The sequence below is a fragment of the Chanodichthys erythropterus genome, chromosome 21, assembly GCF_024489055.1.
Source record: "Chanodichthys erythropterus isolate Z2021 chromosome 21, ASM2448905v1, whole genome shotgun sequence".
In the NCBI taxonomy this organism is placed as follows: domain Eukaryota; kingdom Metazoa; phylum Chordata; class Actinopteri; order Cypriniformes; family Xenocyprididae; genus Chanodichthys; species Chanodichthys erythropterus.
In genome coordinates this window covers 30,265,641-30,289,078 of record NC_090241.1, presented here as the reverse complement: position 1 = coordinate 30,289,078, position 23,438 = coordinate 30,265,641, and the positions used below count along the sequence as shown (strand labels likewise).

At 37.6% G+C, this 23,438-nt stretch overlaps 1 protein-coding gene across 1 annotated transcript in view; it reads left to right on the top strand.

The window, feature by feature from the left end:
* The window catches only part of grm4 (glutamate receptor, metabotropic 4), a 142,808-nt gene that overhangs the window by 71,851 nt on the left and 47,519 nt on the right, over positions 1 to 23,438 (top strand). Inside the window, exons 3-5 of the mRNA XM_067373053.1 lie at positions 1,558 to 1,693; positions 4,855 to 5,009; positions 6,473 to 6,613. Coding sequence (XP_067229154.1) covers positions 1,558 to 1,693; positions 4,855 to 5,009; positions 6,473 to 6,613 — 432 coding nt within the window. The remainder of the gene's footprint in view (positions 1 to 1,557; positions 1,694 to 4,854; positions 5,010 to 6,472; positions 6,614 to 23,438) is intronic.

Below are 23,438 nucleotides of genomic sequence, written 5' to 3'. Positions count from 1 at the left end.
CATCCATATTTTCTACCATTTTAATATTTTAAAGGTCCCGTTCTTCGTGATCCCATGTTTCAAACTTTAGTTAGTGTGTAATGTTGTTGTTAGAGTATAAATAAATTCTGTAAAATTTTAAAGCTCAAAGTTCAATGCCAAGCGAGATATTTTATTTAACAGAAGTCGCCTACATCGAACGGCCAGTTTGGACTACATCCCTCTACTTCCTTCTTTAATGACGTCACTAAACAGTTTTTGGACTAACCTCCGCCCACAGGAATACACAAGTGTTGCGTTTGTAGAGTGTGTTTGTCGCCATGTCATCAAAACGCTGTTATTTTCATCCTGCAGTTCAATCACCGGGTCTGATTCCGGCTCAAATTGATAGGGTAAAATTAAAGACAAGTTTACAATAACACGCATGCATCTCCACCATAGACTGTGATCTCCACGTTATGGTAAGAGGCGTGACTTTTCCGGGCACGGTGCGCTCAGAGCTGTCGAATCACAACACAGGAACGAACCGCTGGCACAATCAGAACTTGTTACGTATTTCTGAAGGAGGGACTTCATAGAACAAGGAAGTCATCAGCCCGTTTTTATGACAGTGGAAACAGCGGTATACAGATAAGTAAATTATGTGAAAAATACTGGGTTTTTTACACGCAAAACATGAACACATGTTATATTGCACACTATAAACACAATCAAAGCTTCAAAAAAACACGAAAAATGGGACCTTTAATAGGCTTTAAAAATACTTTTAAATTAAGTGAACTTGAAAAAATCTTCCTGGTAAACCTAAATAAATATCACATTTAGCTGCACCTTTAATATAGAAAGGCTCAACTCAGTCTTCTTCTGGGTTTCAAAATGTAAGTCATGGTCTGGATATGGGTCTCTGAAAGTCTCACAGTCTAGTTCTAATGTACCTAACTACTTCCAGCACAGGAGGGTATGGTATCTTGACCATTACAGACAATTCCACAGCTCTGAATGGCTGCTTAGCCACTATACAAAGTACCTCAGTTATTTAATGTTGCAATAAATTCAGTATCTTCTATTTTTCAGGTCCCTTGGACCAGCAGGTCTTGACCTTGGTCTTAGGGGGTCTGGTATTGATCCTAGTCGACTGTGCAGAGAAAATGATAAGGATAAAACAAGTCACTTGACTTCATCATAGAGTAGAAACACTGTGGCTCTGTGGTGCATTTAGAACATTGTTCTATTCGAGTACACTGTAAAAATGTTTTGTCAGGTAGCCTAAAAATGTGCTTTATGTGGTAACATCTATATAAACTCAAAAATATGATTTAATGTATATTTGAATAGTCTTGACTGCACTAGGTTACACCACCAAGTCATTTTTAAAGGTCAGATCAGTTTGAAACCACTCCTTATGGTAACAAATGCCTATTTTTACATCATATATTTGAGCTGCCAAACATAGCAACGTCTCTCTCGACCAGTGCCTTGAGTTTGGACAGGACTACCCATAATAAGCTGCTTGGTGGGATATTCTTTATTTTGCAACTAGTAATAATGCCACTCTTTTATTTATGTATTTTTTCACAGGAAGTGTGTGTATCTCACAGTCAGTGAAAATCCCCCGTGAGCCAAAACCAGGAGAGTTTGATAAGATAATTCAGAGACTGGGAGAAAATCCGAATGCGAGGGTTGTTATTATATTTGCAAATGAGGATGATATAAGGTGAGTAGATTCTGTTTTTAATTTAGCAACTATCTTGAAGGATTACAGTAGTTTTCTTTTTCCAGAAATTATATAGTATAAGTTCTTTATTGTAGCTATGATCAAGTTAAACATTTCTGCAATTAATTTGTTTCTGCAGAGTTAAAAATTGAATAAAAGAAAACCAAAACGTGTATTGCTTTCTGCACTAACATTTGAAATACTCAACAAGTCTTTTTGCAGGGAGGTGAAAAACTAATTTCCCTGACCTCTATTATAACACATTTAATTTTGCCCCATGGGAACGTCTAAAACGCCCCAGCATTAAGCACCTGGAGTACCTAATCAGAACTATTAGAAACCCAGCTGTTCTCATGAAAATTGACAAAAAGCCTTCACTTAAATGTGCTGTTAGACATCCATTGAATAATAATCATTTTAATTTGAAGGAATAATTATGGTCAAACTTTTTCAATTTGTTGCTTGCTTGAGTATTCAGGATGACTGTTTAATCATGCTTCTCTAATTATTGTTTGTCTGCCATTGTCCTTGAGATCATAATGGCTTGTTTATCCATGTTCACATCGATGCACCTGTAATTCAGAAAGTATGTTTTTCCTAATAATAATAATAAAAAAACTTTACACACATCATGATGAAATCAAAATGTAGTTTTGTAGACTTTGTAGTTTTATACATATTTTTTTGCTTTATATTCCGAAGATATCTTTCATTAGAATGCAATAACTTGCTTCAAGTTTCCTTTCCAGCTGATGTCACCTTGGTCATGTGGATAGTTGATTAATATTAAGCAATAACCAAATGGCTATTTAGTAATTGTTTTAGACTTCTTTTGTACAGGGGTTGGACAATGAAACTGAAATACTGGCCAATATATTGTTGGAGAATTCACACCTAATATATGTGCGGCCTGGTGGCTAAACTTCACTGATTTTACATTCCATCAGCTTGAGCAGAGTGTGAAGGTTGAATTAGCAGAGCAATAGCACAGCTGAACGTAAAATATTGCAAACCACACGACATAATGGGAGACATGTCAAGAGTTCAAAAAAGGGCAAATTGTTGGTGCGCATCTTGCTGGCTCATCTGTGACCAGGACAGCAAATCTTTGTGGTGTATCGAATGCTATGGTATCCAGGGTAATGTCGGGATACCACCACGAAGGACGAACCACATGCAACAGGAGTAACTGTTGACACAAGAGGAAGCTGTATGAAAGGGATGTCCTGGTACTAACCTGGATTGTATCCAAAAATCATAAAAGCACAGCTGCCCAACTCAAAACACAGCTGTAGAATAAAACGCGCACCTCGACTCTACTGTTTCCACTAAAACTATTTGTCTGGAGCTCCACAAATAGTCATGATCAGGCCACTATAACCAAACCTTTGGTCACTCGTGCCAGTGCCAAATGTTGGTTTCAGTGGTGCAAACAGTGCAAATCTTGGGCTGTGGACAATGTGAAACATGTATTTTTCTCTGATGAGTCCACCTTCACTGTCTTTCCCACATCCATGGGAGTTATGGTGTAGAGAAGGCCGAAAGAGGCTTAAAACCTGGACTGTTATTGCCCAGAGTGAAGCACGGAGGTGGATCAGTGATGGTTTGTGCTGCAATATCATGGCATTCCCTACTGTGCTTGATGGGCGCATCACTGCCAAAGACTACCAAACCATTCTGGAGGACCATGTACACCTAATGGCTCAAACATTGTGACCTGAAATAGGGCTGCACAATTAATTGAATTTCTAAATCGCGATTATGATAATGGATGCCCAGATTTTGTAATCATTCAAAAGCACTATTGCATCAAAAAATATCCACTTACATTATTCTGCATGTTAAGCTGTGAGAGGCGAACCAGCATCCACCATTTTTAAAAAGCTGTGTGCACAGCCTATATATTTACTCCATGAACTAACTCTAATAAACATGGAAAACAGTGATAGATGGACCTCTCAACTTTACACTAAGAAAATCCAGTGTGACTTTGAGCGGACCAAGTGAAACATGATTATGTATTTCTGCTCAGATAACAACACTGGGCATCTACCACACCAACTTTTTCATATACTGTCTACTTTCTTTGTACAACAGTTCTATTTAATAATGTATTAGACAGGACTGTTAAACAGATCGTAAAATAATGAAGACAAAGAATGTGAGCACTGTGTGCTCAGGCTCTGGCCGCGCCATCAAAAAAGTCTCAACAACAAGCGCAGTTTCGTCACTTCAGAGTTCCTACTGGTGGTGCGAATGCAACCAGGAAAATGGCCATAGGGGAACATTAGTTCTCAGGGAACCACCCTGGTGGCTACTTCTGACAACGAAGTTCCTAGAACGTAAGCTATTTTACCAGATCTAAATATTTATGAGCCACTGTGGGGTATTTTGGAGGAGGAAGTCAGAAAATGTTTTCCTCCACCAGCATAACATAGTGACCTGGCCACTGTTCTGAAAGAGGAGTAGCTCAAAATCCCTCTGGCCACTGTGAAGGACTTGTATCTGTCATTCCCAAGATGAATTGATGCTGTACTGGCCACAAAAGAAGGCCCTACACTATACTGATAAATTATTGTGGTCTAAAACCAGGTGTTTCAGTTTCATTGTCCAACCCCTGTAGTTAGTGTTTCATTTTGCAAGTAAAATGTTTTGGGAATGGTGTCTCATGTTTAATGTAGGTAAATAAATTGCAGCGAGGGTGTAGTCTCCAAAGATGTGGGTACATTTTAATACAGTTATTAAAATATTGATAAGTTACTAGCATATAAGCCCAGAAAAAAAATAGCTTATGGAAGACACTTAAAGTCTGTGTCTGTTTAAAAGACAGAAAATTATTTTGTGTGTGCTGCCTGAAACATATTTATTGAGCCATTATTATCTTGGGGAAATGCTTTTGCTGTCAGTTGTGCATGACTAATTTTGACATCAATTGCTACTGTGCCTGACGTAGAATGCTTAGAAATTTCAGCGCTGAGCAGTGTCAATACTGACCTTTCAATAACACATTGATTTGCAGTTACTGTAAATGGAGAATCACCAAAGCACCGCAGAAAGTAGACAGTAATTGCAAACAAGTAATTAGAGTTGATGTGACTCAGAGTCTGGGAGCAAAGCCTATATTCAACTTTTTATGGAAACTGCCACTCATCTTTTAACAGGCGGCTACTGCAGGCAGCAAAAAAAGCCAATCAGACGGGTCACTTCCTGTGGGTGGGGTCAGATAGCTGGGGCTCGAAGATATCGCCAGTGCTTCAGCAGGAGGAAATGGCCGAGGGAGCTGTCACCATCCTACCCAAACGACAGTCCATCAGAGGCGAGTGACAGATTAAATCCTCCACTTGTCAGTGGTTGCTCTCATCCATTAGAGAGCAGATCTGAACCAGAGCGTGTGCTTAATGTTTTCTGACAACACATTAAGCTACTGGTGGAGCATTTAATAATCATAGCAAGTTATGATGCATTCATAGTGTTAAAGGAATAGTTCACTATGTTAGTCAGTTCACTTCAATAGTTCAAAAGCAAAAATTCCTCCAAATGTGTATAACTTACTTTTGTCAGTGGAACACAAAAAGAGGACTTTGAAGCACTTTTCCATACAAAAAAAAAAAAAAAAAATCCATCAAGCTCTAAAAGAGCACCATAGTGTGCTTTTATTCCAAGTCTTTCTAAGCCTTTTAATGGTTTTGTGTGATCAACAGGCCAAAAAAAAACCCCAAAAAACAAAGTCGCTGTTTGGATTTAAATAAGCAAATGCTTAAGAGTACATGATTGGATCATTATTGCATTGATTATAATGTTTGTAGCATGTTTGGCAACAGTTCTTCTAACCCTAATTGATGGAGTGTTTTCATTTCTTAAACAACCATGTAGGAAGACACATCATGGCCTTATTCCAGGATGACAATGTCAAGATTCATCAGGCTCAAACTGTGAAAGTATGGTTGGGAGGGAGACATATGAATTGGCACCTCTGTGTCCAGACCTTAAATTCATTGAAAGTCTTTGGGATGTGCTGGAGGAGACCTTACAAAGTGTTTGACTCTTGCATTGTCAATACAAGATCTTGACCTTGATTGAAGCACCTCTTGATGTACATTAATTGTGATGTTATTTCCATCAAGAGATGCATACATTTTTGATCTATATATAGTACAGATTTTTTTTAAAAACACAATATAACATCATTCTATATCATTATTTATCACAATATTCTTTTCATATTATTAATGAGGAATGAAATGCATATACACATAACTTATTTACATTCAAGTAAACTCCACAGAGCAAGCTAACTTTTACTATGGAGGCCTGTGAAATCCATAAATCAGAATTTGGGATTAACCATGATCCCAAATTCTGTTTTCAGTTTTTTAAATCTATGTTATATGATTCAATATGAATTTGTCATAAAATTTATAATGACATGAATTCATAACATTTTAAACATTTAATCAGTGAAAATATAACAATTAATTTACAACAAAATAACTGCTGTGTTAACTACAGTATAAACTGCATGAAGGTTCTTCAGAAAATTCTCCTTTTGTGTTCCACAGAAAAATATAAACTTGTTTGAAATGACTTGGGGATGAGTAAATGATGGCAGATTTGTCATTTTTGGGTGAACTATTCATAGCAAAATTCTCGGTGAGACAAAAATGATGTTACATGCAAATGTTCCGTCAAATCACGTTGCTCTCTGAAGTTCATTGGCTGAGAGCTTTGACTCTGACAGGGCGCATTAAAGTGACACACATCTCATCGATCTGCCCTCAGGCTTTGATCGCTACTTCACCAGCCGCACACTCGAGAACAACCGGAGGAATATCTGGTTTGCGGAGTTCTGGGAGAACAATTTCAACTGCAAGCTCAGCCGCCATGCCTTGAAGAAGGGATCTGGCATTAAGAAATGCACAAGTAAGTATCTCTCCCTTTCCCTCTCCCTCTCCCTCTGGCAACACTCCATTTCAGAGAGCTCCATAAAAGAGAGAAAGTGAGCAAAGGGAGAAGCCAAATCTATCGTAAAAGACTAGGCCTGCTGTTCTCAGATCGCCTGAAATGGGTCTTTGTTTACACCAGAGTCTGATTAGTCATACCACAGCAAAGCTGTTCTACGTCTGATGTTTTCTGATGCACAGCAGCAGCATCCCTGCTCTAAGCACACAGAACCACACCAGAATCCAGCCAATTGGATAAGAGATGATGATCTTTAATTGATTTGAGCCTTCTCTCAGGGGAAGAGCCGCCCGTGGCGGCCCGTCAGTTTCAAGTTCAGCCCCAGTCAGAGCCCGTCCGTTTGGCTGTGAAGAAAGGTTGACTCCTAGCAACACATTTCAGGCTTCATCCAATCAGTGCGGGTTGCGATCTTACGAGGAGGGGTTTCCGCCAGCAGACCTTTTCGAGGGTGGCTACGGTAGCGCATCTAATTCTCAGCATGTAGCCTACCAAGCATTACAGTGCTTACTGCACTGCACCAGTAAGCAGGGCAGGATATTAACCTCTCGGTTCAGTATCGGTGCGGTGACCTCCTACAGACGGTGGAAGTTAGATTGTATGCGACTATGGCAAAGGGGCTCGCTGTAACATCGCAGCGTGCTAAATGTCACCGTGCATAATCCTTGTCAGTAGGCTCACTTGTAATGGCTGGCCTTTAGCGTGCTGCAAGAAGTATCTGGCCTGAAACAAAATCCATCGCTCCACCACAACGTAATAAATCACTTTTTCTTTATGCTAATTGCAGCGCCCACAAGAAAATTCATCATTGTTACCTTACATTCTTGAATTGCCATTGGTGATTAAATGCCGTGCTTCTATTCACTTGATTAAAAAATATGGTAGGGTATTTTCTGTGTGTGTGAATGAGATGCAAAACATGCCACTCAGCACAGCCTTTTTCTTTCTTTTATGGTAGTTTTGTGCTTGAATAATTTTCTTGCATGCTTTTGCTACACCCAAGGGTTCACATCTAAAACAGGAGGTGTGTGAGTGTATTGCACATGCTGTATGCTGACATCAGGCTTGATTATTCATGTAAAGAACAATTCGGCATTTGCCAAGCACATTGTAGCAGATTTATAAAGCCACATGGGAAATGAAAATGGTGTTAAGACTGTTTGCACAGCTTTATTAGTTCATGAAAACGACTGCATGTTGAAATACAATGCAGCCTTAACTGGGTCGCATCCTCTAACAGCTTTGTCTCAAAGGGAGTATGTAATATTTGTCTGAAAGCACTGATTCAGAACCGGAGGCCACAACGACTGTGGCTTGCTAAACCTTTATCGCTCACCATGGAGTCTCGAGTTAGCATAGCGACAGTCTCCAGGGTCTGGGTGTTTTCAGTGCTGATGGAGATTAACAGTCAAGAGCTGCATATATTTTATGTTAAGGTTCAGCTTGCATGACTCGTAGCATCTCGCGCATGCTGTCCATTCAGGACCTGTGCTTTCTGAGAAAATTCTGAGTTTGTTTTGCACATTGTCATTAGCACAGTGAGGAGTTGTTGTTTTTTTAGTCATCTAGACTGTCTACAGTGTAGCCTCAAATATAGCCTCAGAGGAACAATGCTAATGCATGAGTCAACAGGCACCCACAGATTTGCCCAAATTCCAGCTGACATTTTCGATAATGACTAATGTGATGGAGGATCTGTGAAACATATTTGGGGTATGAATCAAAGATGATTATATGACATCACTGCCTTTTATCCATTTCATTAGCAGTGAGCTGGGTTTTACATACACTAGGCAACGCATTATCTGCAGTATTTATTTATTTGTTTGTTTGATATTTAAACTTTATATATTCAATTTATTAAATGCGGTTTTCAGAAACCGCATTTAGCTTATAGAACCAATAATCAACCAATACGATAGTATTTATACATTTTCTTTAAAGAAACCAAAGCTACATTTGTTTGATTAAAAATACAGTCAAAACAGTAATATTGTGTAATATAATTACAGTTTAAAATAACTGTTTTCTATTTTAATAATTGTAATTTATTCTGGTCTTAGCCAATTTTAGCCATTACTCCTGTCTTTAGTGTCACATGATCCATCACCTAAATTTACTAAAATCACCAATTTAGATTATTGCCATATAGCCTGAAAATAATTAACTTTAACATTTTTTGTAAGTTTATATTAAGTATTTAATGCATATTATATTTATTGCTAACTGTTTTTGGCTATTATTAATATTATTGTAGTCACATCACATGATGGTGACAAACACAGAGATGCAGCTTCAATTTAACCAAGCTGAGTGCTCACAAAACTGGCTCCCTCACAGATCATTTAGAGTAGTTTCAAGTTCACTTTGATTCAGACGTGCCTGAAAATGGGGTTGACCAAATAAGTGAGTTGTTTACTCTGTAATTAATCAGTCCAGTTCCATCAGTTTGACCCATTGAGGTGGATTTGTGCACTGACGGTGTAATCAACCAATCACAGCAATGTTTGCCAGTATTTTGCCGTTCCCTCCTCACATTCGCGTCACGCTCTAGGAGCTCAGTGCGAACACATCGAGCTCAAGGGAGGTCCCCTGCTGAAACTTAATCCGCTGATGTCACTGTTGGAGAGTGCTACTTTAGAAAAATGAGTGATATAGAAGTAATTTGACATATTTCTCATCTAAAGTGTTCCTTTTTTTTTGTAGAAAGGTCAATGGTTGAAGCAAAACACAAATGCCACATATAGATTTATCACCTTGAGGCCTTTGAGCCTGACTTTTGCCCTTTATTGACATGCCGTCAACTTGTTCAATGGCCCTAATTCATGAAACACGTGTGCAGAAGGAATTTATGTGTAAATCATTTGGAAAACCGTTGCTACATGAATTGTTTGGTTCATGTGTCATGAAGGTGGCCTACCTGACTGTGGTTTAGTTTTGACTTCAAGATCTGAACCCTAAAATCTAATTGCCTTATTGATTTAAAAGCTTAAAGTACACCTGTAGTCAGTAATTTTATTTCTTAAAACTCATATTTGATCACCAAAATGACATATTTATATGTTTTTTCCCTTGAACAAAAAATCGTTGTGCCTTAAAATAGCTTGAATGTAGCTCTACAACCTTGCCTCATTTAGTATACGCAGTTCAATGAATATGCAAATTAGCCCCGCCTCCACTCACACTAGCTCAGAGATCCACTCGTTGACAATCACACATTGACGTTTGGTTACAAGGTAGTTTGTGATGTCAGAAACACCAGCAATTTCAAACCACGTTTTTGGGACTGTATCTGGTTCACTGCAGTTTTAAGGAGAACATACTCAGCAATGGTGTTGACTTATGAATTTGCACATTTTTGTCTTAAAGCACATTAAAAGCACCACTTAGACATATAAACAACATTAAAAACTTGATTTTTACCACTGGGAGACTTTAAAATGCACTTTTAGGGTTAATAAGATTTTTTTTTAATACCGTTATAAAGAAGGGACCAATTTAATTAAGCAAAACTGACAGTAAAGACATTTACTACTGTTTTCTATTTTCAAAAATGCTGTACTTATGAACTTTCTATTTGTCAAAGACTCCTGAAAAAAAAAAGTGATTTCCACAAAAATTAAAGTAGCACAACTATTTTTAAAGGTGCCCTAGAATCAAACATTTAATTTACATTGGCATAGTTGAATAACAAGAGTTCAGTACATGGAAATGACATACAGTGAGTCTCAAACACCATTGTTTCCTCCTTCTTGTGTAAATCTCATTTGTTTAAAAGTCCTCCGAAGTACAGGCAAATCTCAACATAACCGACTGTTATGTAACAGTCGGGATCATTAATATGTATGACCCCAATATTTGCATATGTCAGCCCATGTTCAAGGCATTAGACAAGGGCAGCTAGTATTAATGTCTGGATCTGTGCACAGCTGAATCATCAGACTTGGTAAGCAAACAAGAACAACAGCGAAAAATGGCAGATGGAGCGATAATAACTGACATGATCCATGATTACATGATATTTTTAGTGATATTTGTGAATTGTCTTTATAAATGTTTCATTAGCATGTTGCTAATGTACTGTTAAATGTGGTTAAAGTTACTATTGTTTCTTACTGTAATCAGGGAGACAAGAGAGCCGTTGCTATTTTCATTTTTAAACACTTGCAGTCTGTATAATGCATAATTAGTTCAATGCACAGTGTGTAATGTTAGCTTTAGCCACGAAGCACAGCCTCAAACTCATTCAGAATCAAATGTAAACATCCAAATAAATATTATACTCACATGATCCGACGCATGCATGCAGTATGCATGACAAACACCTTGTAAAGATCCATTTGAGGGTTATATTAGCTGTGTGAACTTTGTAAATGCACTGTATTATAGTCAAGAGCTCGGGGGGCAGGGAGCATGCGATTTAAAGGGGTCGCAGCCTGAATCCGTGCATAGTTAATGATGCCCCAAAATAGGCAGATAAAAAAAATTTATAAAAAAAATCTATGGGGTATTTTGAGCTGAAACTTCACAGACACATTCAGGGGACACCTTAGACTTAAATTACATCTTGTAAAAACTGGTTCTAGGGCACCTTTAACATTGATGATATCAAGAAATTATAGAGCAGCAAATCAGCATATTAGACTAATTTCTGTGACACTAAACACTGAAGCAATGGTTTACTTCTTTCAAAATTATTAAAATAATCTTACCAACCCCAAACTTTTGTATGGTAGTGTGTGTTAGATTTAGTACAAAAAACACATGAATGCATCGGGTTGAATTTAATTTAGACAATACATCAGATAGCAAGTTAATGAGTACAGAAATGTATAGCACTGCTGTTTTATCAGAAAGAATGCAATGCAATGCTTAAATATAAAGACTGTGTTGACCCCCACGCTTATCAAAGATCCAGCAGCCAGAGATAGAAGACTGCGCTACATCAATGCTGCGATTTTCCAGCCCTCACAAAAGCCCTCTGGTTACTGTCGGATTAAAAGGCTGGATATCTCAGCGTTCAGCTCTCTCTGCCTCTCCTCCTCTCTACCTCCTTCCCATTCTCTATCTCTCGCTCTCTGTCTTTCTCTGTTTGTAGTGCTCGGCTCTGCTTTTATCAGGGTTGAACATACAGGAAATTCTCCATGCAGGGAGCTGCTTGTGATTATGGATTGCACATGTTGAGATGGATCTCAGTGATATCAGAGGATGGGAGGACAAAGTTTAGCTTGTTGACATCTGTTTGCTGCAGTTACATGATTTCACTGCTTTCTTGAGTAGGGGTGATGTGCAGCCTGACTTTTAAATCCATTTTCTAGCTTATTCTCAGTGTTTTCGGTGGGTCGTGACTAGGGGTTGAACGACTTCAGATTTTAAGTTGACATTTATGTGATTAAAGACAATGACTAGCTGCTGATGACATCGTTAATAAACAAATAAGCCTGAACCTCCAGCAGAGACTCGAACATGGGTTGCCTTGTGCACAGCTTTTTTCAGTTCTTTTGTCTTTGAGTCATTATATTTCCTCACAGATTTCTGCTAGATCAGATACAGATAAAGTAGCACAGTAAAGATTACATTTATATGAATGCATAAGTGAGAGAGTGATTGTCTTTCTACTAATAGTGAAGCTATGGGATTTAGTTATTAAAAAATATATGCTAGAACTTTTCATGAATGTTTCTGTGTGCACACGATCTGCAAATCTGTGATTTGCGCACTACTGTCTGTATGTGTGTGCGTGTTACAGTGCAGCAGCAGTGTATTAGTTTAGAACAGTGATTAACTTACGTGTACAATAAGCTGTTTAAAACGTGCATTCACCTGGTCAATTTTAAGCATCCAGATGGTATAATCAGGGGTGCACATAAGTGGTAGGCAGGTGCGCATGCGTGATAAAAATAAAAGATGCGCACCAGAAAACATGGAGGGAAGCACTTTTGAGTACCAACATTTGAGGACCGGTTCACAGGGACACATTTACTTACTGGAGTAGAGTTTTTCTACATCTCTGGTAAGATAGCAATCATGATGATACGTGTGTTCTTTAATTATTAGGTGTGCAACGGAAAACAGTTAATCCGTGATCCGTATGGATAAGGTCCAACGGTTCAGCACGCGTGTGATTCACGGATTAACTGCTAAATTTAACCATAGTAGAGTGAAAGTTTATCATTTGGACTTGTTTTGTCTTGCCAAGTAACACATTCAAATGATTTTAAAAGCAGAAGAAGAGGCAAAAATCGGGACTTGCGAGCTCTGTGTGCACAGCTTCACACCCCCGAAACGTGTGCACGCAGAGAGAGAGAGAGATAGTCAGAAACCAAATTAATTCCTCTTTTGCATTTACTTGCACTTGAATGGACACATTCACATAAAATTATTTCAAAATACCTGTCTCTGCAAGTATTCTCTTGGTTATGTCATAAGTGAACAGTTGAGAAAGGAACCGGATGTGTGTCAGTTATTCGGTCCATGCTTTCCTTCTTAAAGTGACAGCAGCCTAATATTCTTGCTGTTGTCTGTCTCATTAATGTTAGTAAAAAAAAAAAAAATCCTTATCATCTACCATGTTCGAGAGAAAAGAAGATAGTGAGGAGAGCAGTCCGGATAAAAGTGATGAGGACAGCTTTTAGGATAAGTGTGTCAAGCAACATCTCCAGGTGCTCCGTTGAGAACCAGACCAAAAAAGTTACGTGCACCCCTGGGAATAATCAAACATCCCACACAGCAAAAGAACCGTGGTATTGCGGCTTCCGGACCGTATCCGCGAACGTACCCGTATCGGCGTCTACTTGCGCGCAGTGACAGATCCGCAATGAAGGTGGATCGCGGACCCACCGTGGCTCCGAGCTGCATCCGCGATTAAAACCTTACCTCCGCGGCGGGTCCGTTTGGAACCTGCAAATTGATACAACCGTTACAGTAAAGGCGCGTGTGCGTCCACGGATCCGATATGGGTCCACTCAGGATCCGCTGATTGACAGTAGAATTTACGGTGCCGCCCGGAGGCAGAGCTGATCCTCTGGGCGGTGCCAAAACAAATGTGACAGTCACGCGGGTTTGGCGACTTGAATGCGGATCCGCCTAGGAGTCTCTTGCTGTGTGGGATATCTTGTGGAGCACTTTCAGAGAATGCATTTATTTGTTATTTTAACTGCTGGAAACTGAGCATAAGAGTGGACTTCAAAGATTTCTTATCCTGTTGTGCCATCTATAGGCCATGATCAGCATTAAAGTCAACTAGTCAGTTAGTCGACTAGTCTGTGCATCCCCTAGTCGTGACCCAAAAACATTTTAGTTTTTACAGTTCTGGTACCAATTTGGTGGTTTGGTGCTAACCCTAACCCTAAAGCAGAACTGGTTTACTTGCTACTAAGCGGCTTAATCAAATTGCATAGCACGTCTTAAGGTGATGATACAAAGGGCAACTTTTGAGCAATGTTGCCAAGCAATGTTGCTTGGGCACTTTCCTATTGAGAATGAACAACAAATTTCTATCTGGATACTTTAAATTGGTCGTGGGCAATATTTTGAGATCCTCTAATCAGAATGCAAGCAGCCGCAAGGGCCCCCCCACTTTCAAGCTAGTCTGTTATGATTTTTTAATCGCACGCCGTCATCGCCATGGACAACATAGTTTTGAGTATAGCGGGTTTTGTTGTGAAAACCTGGCAACCCCGGCGCCATTATCATCATTTATCAAACATCGTTATCATTTTCAGGTAGTAACATACTAACTAATGTTAAATTAAAGTAATACTGTTATGTGTTTTATAACAGGGCCTCAACATGATGCAGGATTGTTTTGGACAATTTTAAACGTCTTAAAGGGTTAGTTCACCCAAAAATGAAATTTCTGTCATTTATTACTTACCCTCATGTCGTTTCACACCCGTAAGACCTTCGTTAATCTTCGGAATACAAATTAAGATATTTTAGTTGAAATCCGATGGCTCCATGATGCCTCCATAGGGAGCAATGTCACTTGCTCTGTCAAGATCCATAAAGGTACTAAAAACGCATCTAAATCAGTTCATGTGTCATGCATCAGTGTGTCGAATCTGCAGTTCGGAGTGCCAAAGTCACGTGATTTCAGCAGTTTGACCCGTGATCCGATTCATGATTCGATACACTGATTCATAATGCTCCGATGCTTCTTGAAGCAGTGTTTTGAAATCGGTCATCACTAAATAAGTCGTTATTTTGTTTTTTTGCCGCACCAAAAGTATTCTCTTCACTTTATAATATTAATATTGAACCACTGTACTCACATGAACTGATTTAAATATGTTTTTAGTACCTTTATGGATCTTGAGAGAGGAAGTGACATTGCTCCCTATGGAGGCCTCACGGAGCCATCGGATTTCAACTCAAATATCTTAATTTGTGTTCCAAAGATTGTGTTACGGGTGTGAAACGACATGAGGGTAAGTAATAAATGACAGAATTTTCATTTTTGGGTGAACTAACCCTTTATATGACGTGGTGAAGGTACACTCAAATATGAATAAATAAAAATAAACAAATAATAATACTCTTGCAACTCACTTAGTGCTTAAAATGAGTCTAAAATGAAAAATAATAGTTAAAAATAGTTAAAAGTTTAAAGTTAATTTCTGTTGGCAAAACAGCTTGTGGAAATAGAAAATATTAAATTCAATAATAAATGTTAAAAATATTTGCTGTTTTATTTATGTCATATTTATGTGGTTTTATTTTGTAATGTGATTTTTCAAAATAGTGTAATAGTTTAATAGTTTTTTGCAGCTAGGCATACTAGTTAGTTTTTTGTTTTGTTTTTTGAGAATTGGATTTAAAACCAGACCCAAAATTAAATCATAATAATTATTAATGTAAAATCAATGTGGAACCCACAACAACAACAACAAAAAAAAAAATGTATTGTCCCCATGTTTTTAATTAATAGATAATAACAAGTGAGATTTCTGTGAAATTTTGACCACTAAAATAGGAAATGTCCCCGGTTTCCATTTTTCAGAAAGCTGGTCGCCTTACTTTGAACCGCAACATTTTCTGTCAGCAGGGTTTTTCCTGCATAGAGAATTACGAGGCGGCCGTCTCCATCATTCTGATAAGAGTGTTTTCCTACAATGATGTAATGAAACAGTGACAATTTAAGTTTAAAGGGTACATTTTAAATAAAAGTTAATTTATAAGCAACCTACTTCAGTGTGATATGTTACAATATTATCATGCTTAACACTGAGAATGTGAATAATTGTAATGGGATGATCAGTTCAGATATCTAAATCAGAGAATATCATCAGGCGGTTGGCGGGTGGATAATTTATTTTTAACAGTGGATCCAGGTACAAGTCAATGCACAGACTTTTTCTTTGTTCAATTTGCACACTGAACATGGGTTGGAGCTCTTTATTTTGAACTCTCAAAGTTCACCAGATTAATGAATTTATCTTTAAAATTTACAAAATTTTGTAGTGGCGTAGGCCGTAGGGCGTATGGCACCTGAAAGTAGCTTTTGATGCAATTGATTCGGGTTTGAATCGGCCTTTTGCCAAACTCTCTCTCCTCCCTTTTCCTATCACAAATCAGATCGGAAAGGCATTTATATTTAATAAAAACAAAGAAAATATTTGAAAAGTTGAAATAAAATGCCTAACAAGTGTTTATAATAAAGTATTAATTGGGTTGGTGATTGATTTGCTCCTCTGTGATTGGTTGCTGCCTAGTCTCAGCCTCACGCCCACGGACCATTAGCTGAACGTCTGATGCATATGGCACACTTATCTGGAAACATTTCAGGAGTATCGAAGTCATCATCTGGTTGGTTGAATTCTACAGGATGTCCGGGAGACATGTGTGTTGCTTCTTTAACGGTCCGCCTGGAAACAAATGCCATGACAGCAAACTCGCTCATAGAATAAGAACACTGTCATGTTTACAACTGTGACAAGCGCTTATCAGGATCAAATAAATGCTGTTTTTTCAAAAGTATGTAACATTCGTGGCTCCATTGTTGTTTACACAATGTTCTTGAATGAATAATTTATTAGATGCATGCTGGTCTGTTATTGTTGGTACATCGACTTTCATTTTCACGCCCTTAAACCTGACGCTTCTTGGGCGTCCTTGGCCAATGAAAGCTGCGATAGAGTCCAGACCTTCTGCCGTCAGTCTGAAGGTTTGGCTATGTGAGACTAGTTGCTACCAACTGTCCGTTGCCCTAATTAGTTGCCCTGTGTGTCACCAGGTTGCCTGTTGACAGCAACATTGCCCGGCAACATTGCTCAAAATGTTGCCCAGTGTATCATCGCCTTTATTCTTGCCAATTTTTTGTCCGTAATATGCATCAGATAGTCAGTGAAATAACTATTTGTGCATTGTCTGAAGCTGAGTAGCATCAGACTGACTGATGCTAATGAATATATATTAGCCTGGGTATTGATTGTACACAAAATGCCTCATTTAACTAGTTTCAAAAGAAATAAATGTTGGGGGGAAATGTATTATACAGTTGCTTCTGGCAAAAAGGTTTAATTTGATCCGTGATTTTTCTATTTGCCAAATTGAAGTGACCAGAAAAAGCAGTGCCAGTGCAGGCCAGTATATCAATTAAAACTAATTGTTGCTTTACCCTTGAATGTTCTGATCTCTCTTGATTGTTACAGAATATATATGGTGTAGTGGCCCAAATATTGCTCACAAAATAAACCTTTGCAGTGCTTATAAAAATAAACTTTTGCACCGCATGCTGTGCATAGGCCACTGTATGCGAATTGGCAGCTGTTTGTTACCAAGTAATGAATAAAAAAAAAGGCTTGAGATTTAATTCAACACATTTAAAACAAAACCTTATGCGTATGTATAGAGTTAAGCACTCAAATCAGATGCAGTCATTCAGGAGTTATAAAATTAAATTCAATTTACATAACTAATTAAAAAGCCATTTAAAAAATAAGCTATAAAATTGAAAGATGCACTGCTTTTAGACTTTTCCCATGACATTCTATTAGAAGTGTTTTTTTTTAACCAAAGCGAGGATTTCTTGGCGCATGTTAATTCCACTTGGGCTTATACTAAATTGCAGAAATTGTGTTTTCAGTTCAAAAACCAAAAAATTATTTGAAATAAGCATCAATGTCTAATGCATGCTTAGTTTGATTAAGTTGTTAGTTTGTGAGTAGAATGGACCATTGGTCTGTGGAAACATCTTTTGTCAGCTGTCTGGATCAGTCTGATCATTGGTAATGGATGCCACTGTAAAGATGCAGACAGATCTGCACTGCACTCAACAGTACTTGTCTTAATCAGTATCTTTTATTTACAGCATAAAATATAAAACCATAAATTAAGTTAAATATGGTACTGCCACCTGTCTGGATGACAGTGTGTATATAGAAATTATATGCAGATAAGGCTCTGTATAATAAGCTGTTGTAAGCTTGCATGCACAATCTTCTGCTAATTTAGATCAGCAGGTCCAAGAGTATGTAAGAATGGTTTTATGAATCTGAAAACATATATGTATGTGCAAAATTTGCCATTATAACACCACCTGTCCTATTGAGGAAGCACAAAAAGTTCAGCTCAGAAACTTAAAAATTAGTGAATCTCCTGTAGTTAAATACTAGTGAAGAATAAGAACTTGCATATAGCTTGCAGAGTTGGTGTATTTGTGTGGATGCATCGTGGTTACAAAGCAAAGTAGTAATGGATTGGTGAAATCAATTGGCTGTGGAAGTTACAATGAAACAACCAATCAAATCGCAAATAGATTTCCATGAATGGACTATTTATTTGTACACTGTAAAAAACAAATCCCAGTAAAATTTACGGTAAAAACCGGCAGCTGTGGTTGCCAGAACTTTACCGTAAAAAATACAGTAGTAACGTAAAAAAGAATCTGTTAAATTTACGATAAAATAACGTATTTCATTAACTGATATAATGTTAATTTACCAACCTAATGAAGTACTAATATCCGTTTTGTACCTTTATAATACACTGACAGTCACCAAACACAGTGGTGATAAGAGTCACATGATGAATCAAAGTTCATCACAAGCAGATTTTCCACAAGCTGAGAAGGACAACACTAACATGTAGAAGGTGTACACAGTGTCATTCACACACACACACACACACACACACACACACACTAAACACCATCATGGTAACATGCATGAAATTTAAAAAATGCAATAAAGATTCATTTAACAATATATCAAAAATATATCAAATGTGAAGTGTCACGCAGGGAATTGTGGGAATGTTAATTTACGTTTTTTTACTGTAAATTTTAAAATGAATTGTTATTTTTCACTTCCAAAAACTGTGAATTTAACGGTATTTTACCGTAAAATTACATTAAATGTACCGTCAGATCTATTACAGTTAGTCACCGTATATAGTACGGAAACTTTCTGTAAACCAATTGACAGTTTTTCACCGCAGCATTTTTACAGTCTTTTACTGTTAAAATCATGGGCATTTTTTACAGTGTACTTTATTTGTTTATTTTGAGTAATATTAATTAAATATAATAATTAACTACATGCACTTATTAGAGTTAGGTTAGGGTTTGGTTTAAGGTTAGTTACTTGTAATTATACATAATTTACTGTTATTACTATAGTAAGTACATGTATTTACGTGTACTGTAACTATGTCACCTTAATATAAACAATGTCAACTTAAAATAAATTGTTACCAAATATTTAGCCAATTATTTATTTATTATTTGGAAATGTAATGTATAAATGACACATTTTGATGTTTTTCTCATACAATATAAATGAGCCTTAATATATGGAAAATATAAAGCTGCCTTTATTTTAGGAAGGGGTTCATTTCAAGGTTATCATTGGGGGACTTTGACATGGAAATGTTTGAAAAAACCTGAATTGAGTAAAGTATTGTATAGGTTTCAGTGAATTGCTTGCAATGAAATTAAGTTGAGACCAAAAATTTGTTGCATTAGCTTATTTTTAAGAAATATGTGGTTCCCACTATAGGGCTGTTTCTAAAACAATGATGAGATACAAGACGTCAGTGTTTGTATTCAAAAAGTGTTGAATGATGTCCCCCAGGGGCAATTCATTAGATTTGGATTGCCAAGCTTTAATAGAGAAATTTGAGGTTCCTTGGTTCCCAGCAAAACCTCCCTCAGGCTTGTGTTGCTCAGAGAGGAGTGGCGGAGGAGACATAATATGTCTTAAATGCTTTGCATGGGAGCATTGATCAAAAGGCAGGACCCATCTTTCATCCAGAAGAGATGCCTGATAAATGCAGAGGTGATGCAGATCTATTATCACCATCCCACCTCAATGTTGCATACGGATTATAGAGGTGGGTTTGTAAACAAAAGCATGTTGGTTCAATCCCTATGAAGAGCAATATATGAGTCATCAGAATCGTGCCGTTGAGTAGTAAGTGAAACGGGAGTCGCTTGGCATAAAAGCTAAATAATGACTTACAAACTAAAACAAACATTTAAACTGACTGTTCAAATAAAGTTGTATATATATATATATATATATATATATATATATATATATATATATATATATATATATATATATATATATATATATATATATATATAATATATACTTTTAAGATTTAGATTGTCTGGACCCAAGACAAAAAAAACCTGAAGCCTCTCAACAAATATTACCTGAATTAGTTTTGAAAGGGTAGAAATAATTACCCTTCTTCTTTGATTGCTGGAGGGATTTTGAGGTCCAAGATCCAAAACTAATATATGCAACATCTAAAGCAGTCATTCTGTCCTTTGAATCAATTATAGCTGCTATCTCCATACTGAACATTTTAATTCATTCGTCGGAAGTTAATGGATTGCTTTTATACAGTAAGTGCATTCAGAGACTGGCACTCCTTGAATAGCGTGCACACCCCGGCCATTTCTATAGACCGCTCACGTTGTGTCTGAATCAAAAGTGCTTTGTATCAAGAATTTTTTTTTTACCGTTGTTGAGATTAAGGCTACAGCTGAGTTTCCACAAAACCCTTTGAGAATAAAATCACTCGTCCGAAACCACAAACAAGAGACTTAAGTGAGACAAAAGGCTCTGGAGGTTTTTCTGGCAAATAGGGAGAGTCAGAGCCATTATTCCCTGTGAGAGCAGAGACCTCAGAGCAGGACAGATAGTGTCTTTAAAGGCCTGGAGCAGCGAGAGGTACCAAAGGTTACGAGAGTGCTACTCTGTCACGGCCCCCATCTCTGCCACCTTTCAGCCCCAGACAAACTCTCTGAGATGCCTCCCTTAATTGCAAAAGGATTCTTCAAACGGACCAAGACCCTGCTCTAGCGAACGTGGATGTGTTTACAATATATAGGATGAGGAGTTTGTTCCTGCAGTTGTGTCGGATATGTAGGATTTTGTGTGTACAGGGAAGGGGTTTTAAAAATGATCAAAGATGACTGTAAAAATAAATCTGCATTGTTTATCCTTTTGATCTTTAATTCATAAAATTAGCAAAAATCAAACCTTTCATTGAAGGAAAAGAATTGAAAGTGGGTGGAAAATCACATTATGAAATAAATGTTTTTCTCCAAAACACATTGGCAACAATTATTGGCACACCTAGAATTTGTTATGAGTAAAATATCTCTGAAGTATATTCCCATTCATATTTATTTATTTATTTATTTATTTTTTTTTTTTTTAGCACACCAGGGTGATCATGAACATGAAGTTGTCCAGCCATGACTTCCTGTTCTACAGGAGTGTAAACATGAAGAAACACAAAGGCCATATTCCCTTAATCATTCATCACAATGAGTAAAACCACAAAATATAGTTCTGATGTGTTGCAAAATATTGTTGAGCTTCACAAAATAGAAAGTGGCTGTATGGAAATAGCTAAAGCATTGAAAATCCCCATTTCCACTATCAGGACAATAATTAAGAAGTTCCAATCAACTAAAGATGTTACAAATCTGCCTGGAAGAGGACGTATGTTTAAAACGACCTAATGCGAAGTGAGGAGGAAAGTTTGAGTGGCTAAAGACTCTCCAAGTCTTTTCAGGAAGGTTTCAAGAAAAATCCTCTGCTCTATGGTCAGATGAAACTAAAAAAAAGGGGGGTTTGGTGCACACATGGATAAAAAGTACCCCATGCCCACGGTTAAATATACTGCTGGATCTTTAATGTTGTGGGCCTATTTTTCCGCTGGAGGTCCTGGACATCTTGTTCAGATACATGGTATCATGGATTCTATCAAATACTAAAAGATAAAAATCAAAACCTGACCGCTTCTGCTAGAAATCCAATAATGGGCCATGGTTGGATCTTTCATCAGGACAATGATCCAAAACAAACACAAAAATGTGTCACTGAGCACAAAATGAAGCTTCTGCCATGGCCGTCCCAGTCCCCTGACCTGAACCCTAAAGAAAAAAGAGGTTGCAAAAAGTATTGAATAAAAGGGTGCCGATAATTGTGGCCATCATGTTTTTGGAGAAAAACATTTATTTCATAATGTGATTTCCCCCCCCTCCCCCTCCCCCTCCCCCTCTCCCCTCTTTTCCTTCAATGAAAGGTTAGATTTTTGCTAATTTTATGAATTAAAGATCAAAAGGATAAACAATGCAGATTTATTTTTACAGTCATCTTTGATCATATTTACCAAGGGTGCCAATAATTCTGACCACCACTGTGTGTGTGTGTGTGTGTGTGTGTGTGTGTGTGTGTGTGTGTGTGTGTGTGTGTGTGTGTGTGTGTGTGTGTGTGTGTGTGTGTGTGTGTGTGTGTGTGTGTGTGTGTGTGTGAGAAAATGCCCCCTATGAAGATATAAATATGCACATCGGATGCCCCTTTTATAAGATATAAATAAGTCTCTGATTTCCCCAGAGTGTGAATGTTAAGTTTTAGCTCAAAATACCCCACAGATCATTTTTATACCATGTTAAAATGCAGTTTTTGTGTGTGTCCCTTTAAATGCAAATAAGCTGCTTCTCCCCAGCCCGTTTTCCAGAACAGGGCAGAGTCGAATACTCCGACATTAATGACTGGATTGTGGAGAACCTCACACAGTGAGTAGAATTCTTAAAGATCGATCAATACCAACTGTTTGTCCAACTTCATTTTCAGAACATGCTTGTACTGCACATTATATTTTGTGAATGTACGCATATTGACTTTGTGAATGTTCTTGTTAGCAGCTGTACGGCTAAAGTTAGCATTGTCTCTGACTGTCTTCACAGAGATCAGATCTATTTCATCAGTTTTTTTATTTTTATTTTTAAGAAGTAATACAAGTGTGCTTCTGAATTGTACAGGTGTTGAGCATGTTCAGGTTAAAAAAAAAAAAAAACAAGCTCTGGTCTCTGTGAATACAGTTAAAGACAATGCTAACTTTAGCCACATTAGCACATTCAGAAAGGAGATTTGCAAAAACAGACATTATAAAGTGCGATACTTGGAAATGAAGTTGGATCATGAAGAGTTGATATTGATCTATCTTTGAGAAGCAACTTTTGAGCAAATCCTACGTTTTACTGACCCTCGTTTGCAAAGCAGTCCAGAGTACAATGATTCACACAAACATATTAAAATTTAGCTAATTTCTTGGGCACATTCCCTTCACAAATGAAATGAATCCACTCCATCCAAGGTGGCTCAGATGCCGGGAGTTTATTATTACAGCCAAAAACAACAGTTATAATGTTTAAATAGCTGAGACATTTTATGACTAGCTGCTCTAGTGAAGGTATAAACATGGCGGACTGTGTGCGGCGCACTCCATGTGGGACCTATGCTAACAGGGCAGAGATTGTCAC